We start from the raw sequence: 17,247 nt of genomic DNA, 5'->3' as shown, positions 1-17,247 counted from the left end.
CATCCACATTATGATAGCTTTCTATTTATAAGCTAATTTTTTTTTAAATTATTTACTTTTATAATTGAATTTTAATTATAATTAATTCATATATTTTATAAATAAATAAATAATATAATTTGAATTACGTTTATAAACATATTAATAATTATGTTCAAAATTCAAGAGTTATAAAGTAATTAAAAAAGAGTTAAATTGAATAATTAAAAAAATAAAAGGACAAAAAGACTCTGATCCTTCACGTTCTTTGTATACTTCATCACTCGGGACTTTTTCCTGGGGGAGCTTTACTTGAGAGGCTTTTATGGGTTTTTAGCGAAGAAGAAGAGAAGAGGAGAGAGATAGAGGGAGAGACAAGGAAAGAGAGAAAAACGGTTGCTTTATAAAGCTTCTCTAAGTCACCAAAAGGCCTCTCTGTAGTCTTTCCTCTCTCTGTCTCTCTCTTTTCTTTCAATCTTTTTTACGTTCTTTTTGCTATTTCTATGGCTCTTCCCATACCTTTTATTCTTCACACTTTGCTGCAATTATTTTGATAAAAAATGAACGGTTCAGATATGCCTCTGTCCAAAGATCCAGCTTTCAAGCTGTTTGGTCGAAAGATTCCGGTACCCGATACCCAGATTCCGGCCAAACCACCACCCCAGGTACATATCTATATATATTTATATATTGTATGTAAACGCTATCTTGCAAATTTATCTATATGCTTGTTTTTTCCCAAATGGAATGCCCATATTTCAAGTATCAAGTTTCATGGGGTTGTTAAAATTTCTCTGGGTCATCTTAAACACAACATTTTTATGTTTTGAAGCAGTGTTTTAGCTGAATCTTGAAGATTATCGATCTTGAAATTTCTGGGTTATAGGTTTCCTATTTGATTTTGCGATTATATTTTGGTTTGCTTGCAATGAACAACAATAAGTGTCCATTCAACTTAACTTTAATCTTGAAAACTAATGCAATGAGAATATGCTGTTTCTTGTTTCCTGGTTTCTTTTGATTCTTTAAACAGACCTGAAAACCTGAAAAATCTTGGTTAAAAATAGGGCATATATACTATTTGGAAAAAAAGAGAAAAAAGAAGGTTACTTTGTCGTTCAAAGGGTGCTCTGTTCTGTTTCCCTGTGCAGCAGAAACGTGAGTTCTCTTTCTTTGTTTTTTCTTTTTATCAGTTCGTTTTATCCTTCTTTGTTTATTTTTCAAATACCTTGAGGTTTTTGGACAATGGTGTTTGTGGTAACTTTAATTTTGAATATTCTGGGAGAAAGCATGCTTAAAAATCGTGTTTAAATGATTTTATTTATTTGAAAATTGGTTTGTTTGTGTTATATTTGCTATATGGTGAACATCCCATTTCAAATTGGTACTCTTTGATTTCTGTCGTTATTTTGGAAAAAAAAAATTCCCACTTTTCTTTTTTTTCAAAGAAAGTCTTTGCAAAATGCGTGTATGTCTTTCCTTTTTTATTTTTTCTAATGATCTTTTTGTTGCCATTTTCATTGGAAAATTTAGAATTTTGAATGAAGACAATCAAATACTTGATTTTATGACCAGATTGAGTCATGCAATTTTAGCATTTTATTTATTCATGGCAAAAATGAAATCTGTCAATTTAATTTTCTGTTAGATTGTAACTTATTTTTTACTAGTAGCTTTGCAATTTTGTCATGGTGATCATATTCCCAAGTGCTTAGGCTTTTTTTTTTTTTTTTTTTTTAATTTCTTGCAAAGTTAAAAGCTGGTCAGATTTCACCCTATCAAAAAGTTGCTTTCTCATATTTAAAGTATGTTTTTGTGAATCATGTTTCATTGCGGTTGATTCATGTCTGATACCTGAACATGATCACCATGTAATTTATGATAGAAATATTGTGGAAGTAATTTCTTATAAAATTCTTCTAAAATAAGGCCAGTTTAATTCATAATATTTTGAAGGTATGTGGTCCTATTATTTCATTTAAAGTTTCCCATTCTAAATGGACCATAACCATTTTGTTTTGAATTGCAGAACAGCTGCAGTGAAATTATAAAAGGAGAGACTGATGGTCTCAATGAAGACAACGCCGGGGAGCCTGATAAGTGCACTTCTTCAGGACAATGTAAGGAAGAAAACCAAACCCCAATGCTAGTGGATGAAGCAGAAAAAACTTCGAACCCAAAGGAAGACCAGGTAGAGTCTAATAGTGTAGACCAAGAAAAAGTTTTCAAGAAGCCAGATAAGATCGTACCATGCCCGAGATGTAACAGTTTAGATACAAAATTTTGTTACTTCAACAACTACAATGTCAACCAACCGAGACATTTCTGCAAGAATTGCCAGAGATATTGGACAGCTGGTGGAACAATGAGAAATGTCCCTATTGGTGCTGGACGGCGGAAGAATAAGCACTTAGCTTCTCAGTACCGTCAAATATTAGTAGAAGGGGTGCCTATTACCAGAATTGAAAACTCAGACTCAGCCAATCACCAACTTGTATCATCTGTTGAATCTGCAACCACTGTGAGGCCTTCAACAACAAGAAATGGGATGGTTCTAAAATTTGGCCCTGAAGCACCACTTTGTGAATCCATGGAGACAGTGCTTAATCTTGGAGACCAAACGAAATGTGCCGAGATGAATTCAGTCAATTGTCAAGATAATATAGAGGAGCCATCCTCCTGTGGATCCTCCATGACAGCATCCGGTTGTCGGGTAAATGAATTACCAGAAACTGTCAAGCAAAAGGAGCTAGTTGGCTTGCCAGGATCTCCTAATGAGCTCAGTTTGCCACAGCCTCTGCACTGTTACCCTGTTTCTCCATGGGTATACCCCTGGAACGCAGGTTGGAATAATGCTACTTCCACAGTTGCAGCTCATCATTCTGTTGGGCATCCTTGCATGCCAAATAGCAATGATTGCAATCAAGTTCAATGGTTCCCTACACCAACATTGGCAGTTCCAGGCTTTTGTCCACCAAATGTTCCTTTACAATTTGTACCAGCTTCATATTGGGGTTGCATGCCTGTGTGGGCTGCTGGAACGGGAAACAAGTCAGTGAGTGGATCTAATGGTTGTTCTTCCCCATCATCCTCTACTAGCACCAGTTGCTGCTCTGGAAATGGCTCAACAAACCTAGGCAAGCATTCTAGAGATTCAAATCTTATGGATGAAGAAAAAGCAGAGAATTGTATATTGGTTCCAAAAACACTGAGAATTGATGATCCAAATGAAGCTTCAAAAAGTCCTTTATGGGCCACATTAGGTCTTAAAATTGACCAGAAGAGAAAGGTACCATCGTCAAAACTTTTGAAACCAAAGCAGAAGGAAAAGGGGGCCATGTAGATGCCACTTGTATACTAGAAGCAAACCCAGCAGCTCTTTCTCGCTCTCATACATTCCAGGGGAGCAGCTAAAGGGGGCCCTGCTGAAAATTTTTTTGATGAACTTCTGTCAAGCAATCTTTTCCGATTGATATTGCAGAACTTGTTTTCTGTGCAAAGAATGTAGTAGCAGCTTCTACGCTAAATTCTGATTCTTTGAAGTCTCAGAAAAACAAGTTCTTGGGAAATCACAAGTTGCCTTATAACCAACAGTGTTGTCGACTTCTTTCTTCAAAGGAGTTCACATTGTAAATATATGAGTATCTTTAGTGAGTTTTTGTGGTCCGCGGCCTGTTGTAGGTTTCAGTTCATACACATGCATCTCTTCTGCTTTGAGTTGGCAGAAAAATAAGAGAATTCTGCTGAACGTTGTATGTACAATTTAAAACCATGTTCAATTACAACTTACAAGGCTAACCCATGTTTTGCACTGTTCTGAATTTTCAGTACTTGATTGCTATACTTCAATAAAAAAGTTTGGATTTTTTTTTCTTCTGAATTTCTTGCCTTTCATATTTGTTTCCTCAATTCCTTGGTGGGTGAATTTACCATGAATCAATGATTTAGCGCTTCTGATGAGATGTTAAGTGAAGTACGACCAGAAAATTGCTTGCTGTAAATATTGGAATACTGTTCAGCTGTTTCACAAGTAAGAAATGCCTTCTTGGTCAGCCTTGATTCAATTAGGAGACGAGACACGAAAAGTTATCCAACCCTCAGAACTTCTGCTCTCCATGCAGAAGTTAACAGGGCTTTTTACATAAATTTTTTGATTGTCCATTTCGAGAGTATTTTGGCTTTAATTAATTTTGAGTTCTGCGTGAAACTGATTTCCAGGTGGCAATTTCAGAGCTCATCTCTAGCGAAATCTTTGTACTTAAGGTTTCTGCCCTGGAGATGCCACCTATCAGGCAGCAAAATTGGCACTTGCAGTTTCAGTTAAGATATGTTACATGTATCGTCAATCATATTGTGCCACCTGGTGATAGTATTGGGTTCTTTAATATCAGTAATAGCGCGCTTTTGGGTCTACAGAAGTTGATTTTCTTGTGGGTGGGGGGCAGAATTTCCAATATGGAACCTTTTAAAGCGTGGTAAGTACACTTTTTGCTCCCCCTCCCCCTCTTATCTTCTTTATGGTATTCTCTTTTTAAGCTAATCCAACCGCCAAGTACAAGTTTTGTCCAACCAAATAAAGCCTATCTTTAAAACATTGCTTATGTTCCTTTTCTTTTTTTCCTGGAGAAGGTTTGCAGGAATGATTCACCACTCCAAAGGAATATGTCTCTTTTGGGTGATCTCCTTTAAAAGAAAGGCTTCAAGAGTCTCCAAGAAAGTGAAATCATTCTCATTATCACTGAAAAGCAAGGCTCAAATTCTTGCTTTGAAGCCTAAAGAAAATTATTGTAAAGGACACAGTGTTTATGACCTTTCCAGAATATCTCATCAAATATATTCTTCAGAATACGAAAGCCTTAAGTCGGAATAGTTGTGGAGGCGAGCAGCTGCTGTGTATTTTATGGGGTCCCCTTGAAAGGAACTTTGTATTCTTCCGATAACTGTTCAGATTGCAATCAGAAACAAATTGATAAGAACTAAGAGGTTGGCTTGGTTGAACCCTCTATATAATTAGCCAATTATTATTATTATTATTGTTATTGCGATCATTAGTACCTAGTGGAAGAAAGAGTTTTTTTTTCCTTTTATTTTTTTTTCCTCCTTCAACAGTTCAATTGTCTATAAAATTTAATAGTTGGCTTGCTCAAAAATAGGTCTAGTTGTTGAAATGACTTCCCTACAGAGAATAGACTCCAAAAATGTAATAATAAGAAATAACAAAATACTGTTTTTTTTCATAAAAACAGAAGCAATTATCTTAAGCACAAACCTATAAAGTAACTAAATATTGTTTTTGACTTGACAACCGAACCAGCAAATTAAGTTTTAAGCAACCAACTAAGGTTATGTTTCACCAAAAAATGGTAAACAATTAATGGTACTGCAATGAGTTCCAGATGAAATTTAATATCTAACTGAAATTTATTTGTTTCCAAGGACTAAACAAACAGGCTCCACAGCAAAAATATGCATTTGTAACTGCACATTACCCTCTATAAGGAGGAGGCTAATCCATTTTAGCTGCTGGTCTCTTCGGAGAAATCAGAACTTGATCTAGGACATCAAGTTGCTCATTTCAGATTCAGACCCTTCAGGAAAATAAACAAGCATGGATGTTGATTATGGAGACGGCAAGGTTACTAATCTTATTGTTATGGCATTCTCTTTCGTGGTCATTGCAGTTGTAATTGTTGGCTTTGCTTCCTCTATCAAAACTCCTCCAGGCGATTCGGCGATCTCAACACGTGAATTACCACCATCACCACCAAAATCAATGCAAAAATCATTAGTACCAAGTCACACACTAAACTTGACATCCCTTGACTCCATTTGTTTGCAGACAGATTATGTCTCTACTTGCAGGAGTTCTATGGCTTCTGCTTTCAACCAAAAGAATGGAACAGTGCAGGATTTTGCCAAAACTACAATGCAGGTGACAATTCGACAAATGGTTGGAGTTAAGGAATTAGCAAACCGTCTTGTTAAAAATGGCAGAATCAGAAAAGATTATCAGGCTCTCAATGACTGCATTGAATTGGTCTCATTGGGACTTTATGATCTTCAGGCTGCTCTGTCACTAGTGTCAAATAGCTCCAACTTGTCTTCTAAACAATCCTGGGATGTCAAGAACTGGCTGAGCGCTGTTCTTGCATACCAAGAAGCTTGCCTTGAGGGGCTTAAGAACTTCAAGAGCAGAGAGGCCATTTACAATGCCATTCAGAATCCTAAGCAAACAACCAGCAATGCCTTGGCTATAGTTGATTCAAATTTCAATACCCAATCCCCATCCAAGAATATATCTCGGAGACTGCTTAGCCAGGACCAGGAGCACTATCCCTCGTGGTTTTCAGCTGCGAAGCACAAGCTTCTTGGTGATTATGATAATGGTGAGTTGCGGCCTGATGCATTAGTGGCTGCTGATGGAACAGGGGAATTCAGAAACATTGCAGAAGCTCTCAAAGCGTATAAATTAAATAGCAAAGGATGGTATGTTATCTACGTGAAAGCTGGGGTCTATAAAGAGAATATATTCATCTCCAAGGATCAAATCAATGTGTATATTTATGGTGATGGGATTGACAAAACTATTGTTTACGGATCAAAACATAGCACTGATGAGTTTCCAGCCTATCGAACTGCTGTGGTTGGTAGGTTTATCAGCAAATCTATTAATACCCATCTTGTAATTATCATTATCCAATTAAATTAAAATACCCATCATTATCCAATTAAATTAAAATACCCATCTTTCTAATTGCAGCCGTGCTTGGAAATGGATTTGTATGCAAGTTGATGACTATACAAAACAGGGCGACAACAGGGAGAGAAGCTGTAGCTCTCAGAATTCAAGGTGATAAAGCAGCCATTTTCAACTGCAAGATAGAAGGAGCTGAACGCACATTATATGCAGTGGCCCACCGGCAATTCTACCGGGAATGCATCATCGTGGGCTTCCAAGATATCATATTCGGTGACTCATCAATTATCATCCAAAAATCCCTGATTATGGTAAGGCAACCCCACACACCTGAAAATTTTACAGCAATAACTGCACAAGGCAGGACAGAGAGAAGAGAGACCACAGGCTTTGTGTTACAGGACTGCACTATAATTAAAGAAGAAAAAATCAAGAACAATTTCAAGGTCCCAACGTTCTTGGGCCGTCCACTGGGAAAATATTCAAGAATCATCATCCTGCAGTCTTATATCGGAAATATAATTAGTCCTGAGGGCTGGACAATGGGTTTTAGCAGGACCAATGAAAAAAACGTTCAGTATGCTGAGTATGAAAATAATGGACCTGGAGCTAACACTGCCAAAAGGGTCAAATGGGAAGGGTTTAAGGTCCTTAAGAGCAAATTAGAGGCACTTCAATATACTCCATATGACTTTATTCAAGGTGATTTGTAGTTGGATCACACAGGAGTGCCCTACGGTGGCGGGCTCTAGTAGAAAATTGGCATATAATGCTTCTACCAGAAAACAAAACCTTGAAATATTGCACATACCCGAAGGGAAACTCCATTTTGTGAATAGGGATATTTTTGTTATAAGGGATACCGATGATCATAAAAGCCATGGAATTGGAATGTGATTCTCAGCTTTTGTATGTGTTGCTTGAATGTATTCGTTTGCCTTCTTTCAGGTAATTATTTTATTTTATTTTTTACTAATTGATTTGCCCTTTGTAATTAGAGATGGCAGTAGCAGGATATCTCCAAATATTCGACTTTGTCCACGATGATTATATATATATTAAAACTAAATCTTAAAAAAAAAACTTCATGAGGGTGTAACACAAATTAATAAACATGCATAAAAAAAAAATTGTCATTGGCATCTCTTTTTATTTTTATTTTTAAGTTCATCTATAAAAATTAACTTATCATATTAAATATTAATTTTTATTTAAATATTTTTAAATTTAAATTATTAAAATCTTATTTTAATTATTAAAATCTAAAATTATTTTTAATATACTTTTAAGAATTTTAATTTTTTTTAAAATTTATAAATTTAAACATCATAAAACCACACTCATGGTCTTCAAGGAATGAGGTATGGTTAACACCTTCACGTTCCGACTTGGGTGAAATCTTGAAATGATTTTATTTTATTTTATTTTACTGCAAATTATTAAAGAAATTAAGGATATTTGATTGTTTAATTGAATGGACTATTATTTGTTCCATCACTATATATAAATACAAAATCACATATATGTTTGTCTCGTGATGATTAATAGTTTAGTGGAGAGGTTAAATTTTTAACAATTTTATTTCTTTGTTTGACCATTAGGCATTTTACAGTGGTTTTGAACTCTTCCCTTGTGAACCATTAGTTTTTTTTGGCCATTACAGACAAGAGAATCAGTTGAAGATAACTGGAAACCTACCAAGTTTTTATTAAAGAGAAAAGTGCATTAAAATCAATCAATTATTCTAAGAGTATAGTTTATGAAAATAAAGAAGAATAATTATTAAATAAAAACAAATCAATGGATTTTGTTTTTAAAATAATAACATATTAATTTGTATCACCATCAAATATGAAACTTGCACGAGAATTTTAAAATCACTGTATGGCTTCATCACTGTGGCATATCTCAACAGAATGTGCCACCGGCGAAATGGGCTCTTGAAATTTTGGGTGAAAAGGAGTATGGTTAAAATGATTTTTTATAATCACCAACCTTCACTCTTTATCCAAGCTATTTATATCAAAAGCATTCATTATTTTTTTTTTTGTTTTGGCATGGCAAATTGTCACTCAACGGTTTTCCCCTCTAGTAAATAAAAATAAAAATTAAATTTTATTATTAATTTCAAATATAATAAAAAGTAAGAAGTTCTCTATCCGGTTATCAATTTTAAAATTTATTACCATTCTGAAATTCATTGGTCATCTTGCAATTTCTTGCATGTTATAAAAATGAAAAGGTTTGATTTACCAATTGCTTCACCAATTATTATATTGGTCTAGTCTCACCATTAAATTTCTAATCAGAAACCCACTTCGAATACTAATCTAAATTTGTAATCTTTTTCTTATATAATAAAACACTGATAATTTTGTTGTATGCAAGTATCTTGCCATATGGAAAAATCTTTGCTTCAAAAGCTATCTTCTATGTAATCTTTACCCCTCCCTCTCTCTCTCTCTCTCTCTCTCTCTCTCTCTCTCTATACATATATCTCCAAGCTCCCTCACCTTCGCATAGATAATCCTCAAACCCAAAATTAATATAGTTCAAACTAAAGAGGCAGAAATGGGAATGAAAATTTCGTTTCTATTCTTTCTCATGATTCTTCCACTTGTATTTGCTGAACTAATCGATCCATAACTGCAGCCTTGCTTTGCATGCATTTTCATGATTGCTTTGTTAGAGTAACATTTTCATTTCTAAACATTGAACTCACTAATTACATTGCACGTAGTGATGTTGTGGTCTGAAATAACTTTGTTATAGTGTTGTGATGCGTCGATTCTTATAGACTCAAACAAGCAGAAACAATCAGAGAAAGATGCAGGACAGAACCTGACGGTTTGAGGGTACGAGCTAATTCATGAGATCAAGAAAGCCCTAGAGGCTGCCTGCCCTTCAATGGTCTCATGTGCAGACACCATAACACTAGCAACCAGAGATGCAGTGGCTCTAGGAGGAGGCCCCAACTACACAGTGCCTACAGGAAGACGCGACGGGCTAGTATCGAACATGAAAGATGTGACCTTACCAGGACCAACATTTACAGTATCCGAAGGATTCCAGGTTTTCAGGTCCAAAGGGCTAACCCTTGGTGATATGGTAACCATTTTAGGAGCCCACACGGTGGGTGTTGCTCATTGTAGTTTCTTTGAGGACAGGGTTTCAAATTTTCATGGCACTGGGCGTCCTGATCCTACAATTGATCGTAATTTAGCTGCCAATCACAGCAAGATTTGTGCTTCTAATCCTAATACTGATCCAACTGTGTTTTTGGATCAAACCACAGGGTTTGTGTTTGACAATGAGTACTACAAGCAGCTCCTTTTGAAGAGAGGGATAATGCAAATTGATCAGGAACTTGCGAGTGATAGATCAAGTGTTGGGATTGTTTCGAGTTTTGCGAGGAATGGGATTGGATTTAAGCAGAGTTTTGCAAAAGCAACGGTGAAGTTGGCAAGTACTCAGGTCCTTGTTGGAATTAGTGGAGAAGTTAGGACCAACTGTAGAGTTTTCAATGCCAACAAGCAAAGCAAATCCAGGAGCCAAGAAAATTCAACCAAGGGCATTGTAATTAAGTGATTTTAGTTATTTGCTATTTTTCTTTCACATAATAAGAACATTCAGAAACTTAAACTATTGATAAATACATTTTACATAGGTATTTTAGGATAGTTTTGCATCCATTTTGCCTTTTTAGTTTAGTAATTTTATACTTTTAATGCTTATTTTAATTAATTTGTTAATTTTAGTTTCATTATATTTGATTTTTGAAATTTTAATGTTTTTGATAGGTTTTAATAAGGTTTAAAGGCAAAAAGGTCCATATAAAAGAAATTCAAAGTGATTTGGAAGCTTAAAATAGTGTGAAAAGTGAAGAAAATTTGCTTAAAAGAGAAGACCAGCCGATACTTTCAAGGGCCTCAACATGCCCCATGTTGAGGGTCATGTGAAGATAAGAGTTAACCAACAGGAATCCACATGAGGCATGTAAATTCACACTGGGTCGTGTAAACAGAGATTTCGAAACAAAACACGTCGAAAGTTTCATGGACTTTAATATGCCTCGTGTGGCGGGTCGTGTAAACAAAGATTTTGAAACAAAACACGCAGAAAGTTTCAGGGACTCCCACATGCCTCGTGTAGCTGGTCGTGCAAAATCTAAAGGCTCCTCTTCTGAATCAACATGAGGCTTGTTGAAAATAACTTGAATCAACATGACGCATGTGGGATGGCGTTAGCAGATTTGCTGATATGGGAAAACTTTCTCTTTTCACACCTTTTACACCTTTTGCCTTTATCCCTTTAGAGACCATTTTTAGGACAAACCCTGAGAGGATATATAAGCATCATATTCTCATTTTTACCATAAGGAGAAAGAGAGAGAAAAATCAAAAGAGAAAGGAAAGAGGGAATCACGCCATTTTTAGAGGAAGAACACCTGCAGAGTGACGTTTTCCAGCTTCCATTTTCAGAGATTTGGATCTTCTTCTTCTGGGTTCTTTTATTTTTAGTTTTATTTTCATGTTTTCTTGCTCTATTTCATATTTTCTACTTGTAAATACAAGCATGAGTGAGTAGATACTTAAGATTTTAGAGTTTGGTGTAATGATTTAAGTTTTATTTGTGGATTTAGACTGGTTTTAACCAGATTTTAGTATATATAAGTTGATTCTTATCTTGTGTGCTTATTTACATACCTATTGTTGGTACCCTTTGGGTTTTGTTCTTAATCTTAGATTGAAGGACCGAGAGGTAAAAATCTATGATAGATAATCAGGATAATAAACTTAATCACATAGTGTTAGAAATAAACTAGTGGGTTAAGAGGAATTTCAAGTTGATTAAAATGCTTAAAGGGTTTTGGGTAATTAAACATCACATGTGAATGGGGTTTAATTTCCTTTAAAACACTCTTTAGTTTATTTGAAAGAGAAATTAAAGGAAATCAGAATCAACTTCCTTCAAACTTATATTTTCCTTAATCTTGGCTTTGCCTATCCAAATCCCAATGAAATTTACTTCATGAACCTCAACTCTAGAATCAATTTTTACCATTGATTAATTAAATCTTTTGTCACTTGCTGAAATTTTAGTAAATTAGTATAATGCTTAGAATTTTAATTACTTAATTCATTATAATTTTCTTATTTTTCCAATTTAATTTGCTGCATCTCTTACTCTATTTTTGGCACAAATTATCGACAGCCCAAATAATCGTGACTCTTATAGTTTGGTACTCAAACAACAAATCTCTGTGGGACGATATCTTTTTTTTACTACTTGAACGACCCGTATACTTGCGGAGTACTCAACCAAGTTTTTGATGCCATTGCCAGGGATTTGTTTTGTTTGGCATTAGACAATTGATTTTTTGGTTAATTTGGGTTCTATTGCTACAGGAGTTTGACTTACAAATTAAAGATAAAAAGGGAGCTGAAAATATTGTGGCGGACCATCTATCAAGGATTAAGTATGAGAGTAAGGATGGAAAAGAAGAGGAATTGCAAAATTAATGAGTTTTTCTCAAATGAGCAATTGCTAGTTGTCGTTGCTGCATTGCCATGGTTTGCAGATTTTGTTAATTACCTGTCATGTGGAGTTCTCCCACCAGATTTGAGCTATCAACAGAAAAAGAAATTTTTTCATGATGTGAAATTTTATACATGGTAGGATTCATTGTTATTCAAGAGATGTAATGATCGCCTAGTTAGAAGGTGCGTGCCTGAAGAGGAAATAGGAAACATTCTAGAGCACTGTCATTCTTCTGATTATGGAGGTCATTTTAGTGTGGATAAAACAGTGGGTAAAATACTTAAAGCTCGATTTTATTAGCCACACATGTTTAAAATTGTGAGAGAATTTATTTTGAGATGTGGTAGATGTCAAAGAGTGGGGAATATTTCAAGGAAAAATGAAATGCCACAACAATGAATTTTGGAGTTGAGTTATTTGATGTTTGGGGCATAGATTTCATGGGACCATTCCCATCATCTTTTGGGAATAAGTACATTTTGGTGGGTGTGGATTATGTGTCTAAATGGGTTAAGGCCATTACTTCCCCTACAAATGATGCAAGGATAGTAGTGAAATTTTTGAAAAAGTTTATTTTCACTATTTTTGGAGCTCCAAGAGCTATAATCAGTGATGGTGGATCTCATTTCTGCAATAAACAGTTTGAAGAGAATTCTGAAAAAAATTGTTAATCATTCAAGAAAGGATTGGTCATTGAGGCTAGATGATGCATTATGGGCGTACAGGACAGCTTATAAGACACCCATTGGAACTACACCTTTTAAGCTAGTCTATAGGAAATTATGTCATTTGCCAGTTGAGTTAGAGCACAAACCATATTGAGCAATACGAACTTTGAATTTTGACTTAAATAGTGCTGGAGAGAAAAGGTTACTTCAATTAAATGAACTTGAAGAGATAAGGTTGGATGCATATGAGAATGCCAGGATTTTTAAGGAAATGACTAGATTTTGGCATGATAAGTATATTAAAAGAAAGGAGTTTAAAGAGGGTGATCTGGTTTTATTATATAATTCTAGACTTAGACTCTTTCCTGGAAAGCTGAAATCAAGATGGTCTAGTCCTTTCAAGGTCGTCAAAGTTTATTCACATGGAGCTGTGGATATTTGGAGTGAAAATTCTGGTCTTTTTAAAGTTAATGGTCAAAGGCTCAAGATTTATATCATAGGCTAGCCCATTGAGAAGGGAACAAGTTGTTTCCTTGATGATCCACCAATTCACTAAATTAAATAGGGTCAAGCTAATGACTTAAAATTAGCGCTCTTTGGGAGGCACCCCAAAAAATTTTCCTTATACTTAATTTTCTTTTATTTTGTTTCATCTTATATCCCATTGAACTCAAATTTGACATTAAAATTTCTTTCTGTAGATTGGTGGAGATTTTCAAGCAAATGTGTATGTTGAATTGAAAGAATTAATGCCTGGGAAGTTGCTGAACCTTATATTTGTCTTCCATGATGCATATTGTTTTTTAACAAAGTCAAATCTGAACTAATTTAAGCTTTATGTCTGATTGCAGCAACATGGTGGAGTGAAAGGCCATTGTAGTAGCATTTTGAGGAAATTGGTGAGAAATATAGGAACTTTCATGGTAATCAATAGCAACTTGCTTTTGATTTTACTTTTTGGGTAATTAATTTTGATATAGTGCACTGAGATCGACATATTTACCATTGTATATGTTGTGAAATTTTATAATACAATTCTGTAGAAATTTAATCATGTGAACAGTGTCTGCAGCAGAATTTTATTCCTTGTTCATGAATTTTTAATGATGAGTTTAGGGTTGAATTTGGGTGTTATTCCTTGTGGTGTGATTGTTAATGTGAATATTACTTAAATAATGTTTTAGTTTGTATTTGATGGATTGATAGATTTTAATTATTCTTAGCGATTAATTGGGTTTCAATTGAATTTTGAGTAAAATTTCTGTGCAAATTGTGTTTTGGGTTTGGTTTTAGTGTGTTTAGGATCACATTTCTAGGATTTATATCAAGTCATTTAACACTATGTTCAACATGATGTATGCTGGGGGTAATATTGCCACCAAAACTTGTTCTTGGCACTTTAAATTGCTAAAAATGTAAAACCTGCCGAGAGTTTCAAGGGGTCTCACATGACTCATGTAGCACTTCATGTATAATAACACGAGGCATGTCATTTTTCCCTTTTATTCCAATATGCCTCATGTTATTCATCTTACACCAAATCACACAGTGCATGTCACCCCTTACTATTCTCAAAATGCCTCATGTTATACACTAGGTATATCACCACTTAAATCTTTACCCTAGCCATTTTATCCTATCTCATCTCATCAGCCACATGACCTAAGCTTTCATTGTTCCTTCCATGGTGCGCACTAAACAGCTTTCAACCCACATACCCAAGCTGCGGGCCATAAAAATGGCTACTAATAGTAATTCTTCAACCCCAACACCAAACCCTATACCACCCAATGCTCAACCCGAAACACCCATTTCATCGCCAAATCCCTAAATTCCCGATAAGAATCCTAGTTCTCCACCTCACCAATCCTCTCATTCCACCCCTAATCCCGACAATGCCACCTAAGACACTGCACCTCCCACCCAAAAACACACCAAATCCGCCCCTTCAGCTGCATATGAGATACGAAAAAGAAAGAAACCAGTTCTCCACTCCTCTCCTTCACCGAAACAGCCTAGAGTTGTTTCTCCAGGACCCGTTAGTGCCAGAACCCGCTTTGCTACCCAAAATCCTATCTCACCGCAGGTTTCTTCTGCTCCAATTAGGGTCCAATCACCCCTGCATCATTCACCAATAGTGTCTCAAATTGCTCTAGTTATCCCTCAATCTGGAAATCAGGTAAACTCATCTTACCCATGGACTTTTAGGGACTTTGAAATGAGGAAAAATTATGAGGCCCTTGCTAAAAAGAAAATTTTAGCTACCAAGTACATTGATGAACACAGTCTCAGGGAGATAGGGCTTTATGAATCTGTTAGTGAATATTTGGAAAATATAGGTTGGAGTTATATTGCTAGGATTCAAGAACCTGCTTCTAGGGAATTGACAATTGAGTTTTTAAGCTCATTGCAATTGGACTTCCAGCCTATGCAAAGTAACCATAGGGACACCATTTCCTTTAGGTGTTTGGGTCAGGACAGAGAACTTGACACTGTTCAAGTGAATGCCTTATTTGGTTTTTGTAATGATGGAGCAAAAGTGATAGAGTGGTAAAGGACTATTTATAACCCCCCTACATTTTGGAAGTCCATTGCACCATATGGGAAATACTACAACCCTAGTTCTGCTAAGGCCTCAGCTATTCAAGATCCTGTTCTGAGATACTTGCAAAGATTCATGTCTTACACTATACTAGGTAGAGGGCACAGTAATGGGGTTGTAGGAAAGAATGATTTATTCTTTTTATGGTGCATGAAAGAGAAGAAAAAAAATAAATGATGCTTATTTTCTTTGCTCTCATATGGAACATATAGTCTCTAAGCATTCAGCTGGCAGTATAGTTATTAGAGGGATGGTGACTGTAATTGCCAAATCATTTAATTTTAACCCTGACCAATATGTTATGGTGTCTATGGTTGGCCAGTCTTTTTTAGATAGAATTATTATGACTCAAATGAAAATTTGTGCAAAGAGGGGTGATGTTTATGTGTTGGTAAATGGGAGACATGAGGGTACAGAGCAGCAGCAATCACAGGGTATAGGACAGCATACTGATGCTGGTCCTTCTAGCTCACACATACCTACTGCTGGACAATCAGACTTACTTATTTTTCTTAAAGATTTGGAGGCAAAAATTGACATAATGAGTGCAGCACAGCAGCCTATTTCTAATGCTAATTTTGATATTGTGGTTACTTTAAAAGCTTTAGAAGCAAAGGTTGATACTCTTGGTCAGAAGCAAGCCAAGCTTGAGAAAAAGATTAAAAAGAAGTTTTCTTCATTTAAGAAAAAGCAGAAAATTCATGACAAAGAAATGATTGACATTTACAACAAGCTGGCAGCCTCTTTTTAACAAGCTGTACAAATGGGGCTAAGACATTTTTAAAGAGATGAAGGTTATGGTAGAAAACCTGGATACTGCTTCTGAGAAATCCAATGAGCAAGTACCCGCAGCAGCAATGAGCCAGTGCCATCCACCAATGAAGAAGACCAACCAACTGTATAGTTTTAGAATTTTGTTTTTGTTAATTTCAGTTAGTTTCTGAAACTTTAGCTTTTAATTGTGCACATTGGTCAGTTTGCTTTATTTTTCAACTGTTAATTTCCTGGTTATTAGAACTTTTATATGTTTTATCTATTTGTAAATGATTTAATTTTTGTTTCTTTTAATTCTATTTGTTTCATGAATCTTACGTTGGCTTGTTCATTGTTGCTGGTTGCCTTGGTTTCTTTTGTTGTGATTCTTGCACTATCTTTGTTACCCAGATTTCTATTGAATTGATCATTTTCCTTAATTTCAGTTTGTATTGGCTATTGTAATAGCATTAATGATATTGCTTTTTAATAGTCATATAACTGAATTATTGACAATACAACAGCTGCTCTTCTCTTAGCCTTAACAATTCAGCCTCTAAGGTAACTTCTCGACATTCATCTGCCACATGTTAACACTTCTTCCCTTTAACATGCCTCATGCTAAGGGTTATGTTCTCCAATGAGCTATTTGCATTCCTTCAAATTTTCAAAATTTTTGAAAACTCACCAAAATTTTCACAGAGCATGACATGCCCCATGTTGATACCCCATATCAGTTCCTTAGCAGTTGGCACATGGCATGCTAATTTACCTTTACTTCAACATGCCTCGTGCTTTTTTATTAATATGCCTCTTGCTCCCAATACTTATAATTCACATGCCTCATGTACATATTCTGATCATTCACCACTAGGCATATACGTTCTACAATGTAACTCCGTTCCACTCTTTCTTAGTTTATATCTCTCAAAGTTATCATTTATTGATTTTATTGATATTTCTGCCACTTCGATTAAGCCAATGAGGACATTGTCTAATTTGAGTTT

At 35.4% G+C, this 17,247-nt stretch overlaps 1 protein-coding gene and 2 pseudogenes across 1 annotated transcript; all 3 read left to right on the top strand.

The window, feature by feature from the left end:
- Positions 1–231: 231 nt before the first annotated feature.
- Positions 232–3,853, top strand: LOC110663230 (cyclic dof factor 3-like; annotated as a pseudogene).
- Positions 3,854–5,587: 1,734 nt separating this feature from the next.
- On the top strand, positions 5,588–7,389 carry LOC110663196 (pectinesterase-like). Its single transcript, XM_021822444.2, has 2 exons — positions 5,588–6,626; positions 6,740–7,389. The coding sequence occupies exons 1-2, from the start codon at positions 5,588–5,590 to the stop codon at positions 7,387–7,389; spliced, it is 1,689 nt and encodes a 562-aa protein (XP_021678136.2).
- A 1,920-nt stretch (positions 7,390–9,309) lies between these two features.
- Positions 9,310–10,264, top strand: LOC131178439 (peroxidase 57-like; annotated as a pseudogene).
- The last annotated feature ends 6,983 nt before the right edge of the window (positions 10,265–17,247 follow it).

Source organism: Hevea brasiliensis, chromosome 3, assembly GCF_030052815.1.
Source record: "Hevea brasiliensis isolate MT/VB/25A 57/8 chromosome 3, ASM3005281v1, whole genome shotgun sequence".
Classification (NCBI taxonomy): domain Eukaryota; kingdom Viridiplantae; phylum Streptophyta; class Magnoliopsida; order Malpighiales; family Euphorbiaceae; genus Hevea; species Hevea brasiliensis.
This window is presented reverse-complemented; position numbering and strand designations above follow the sequence as displayed.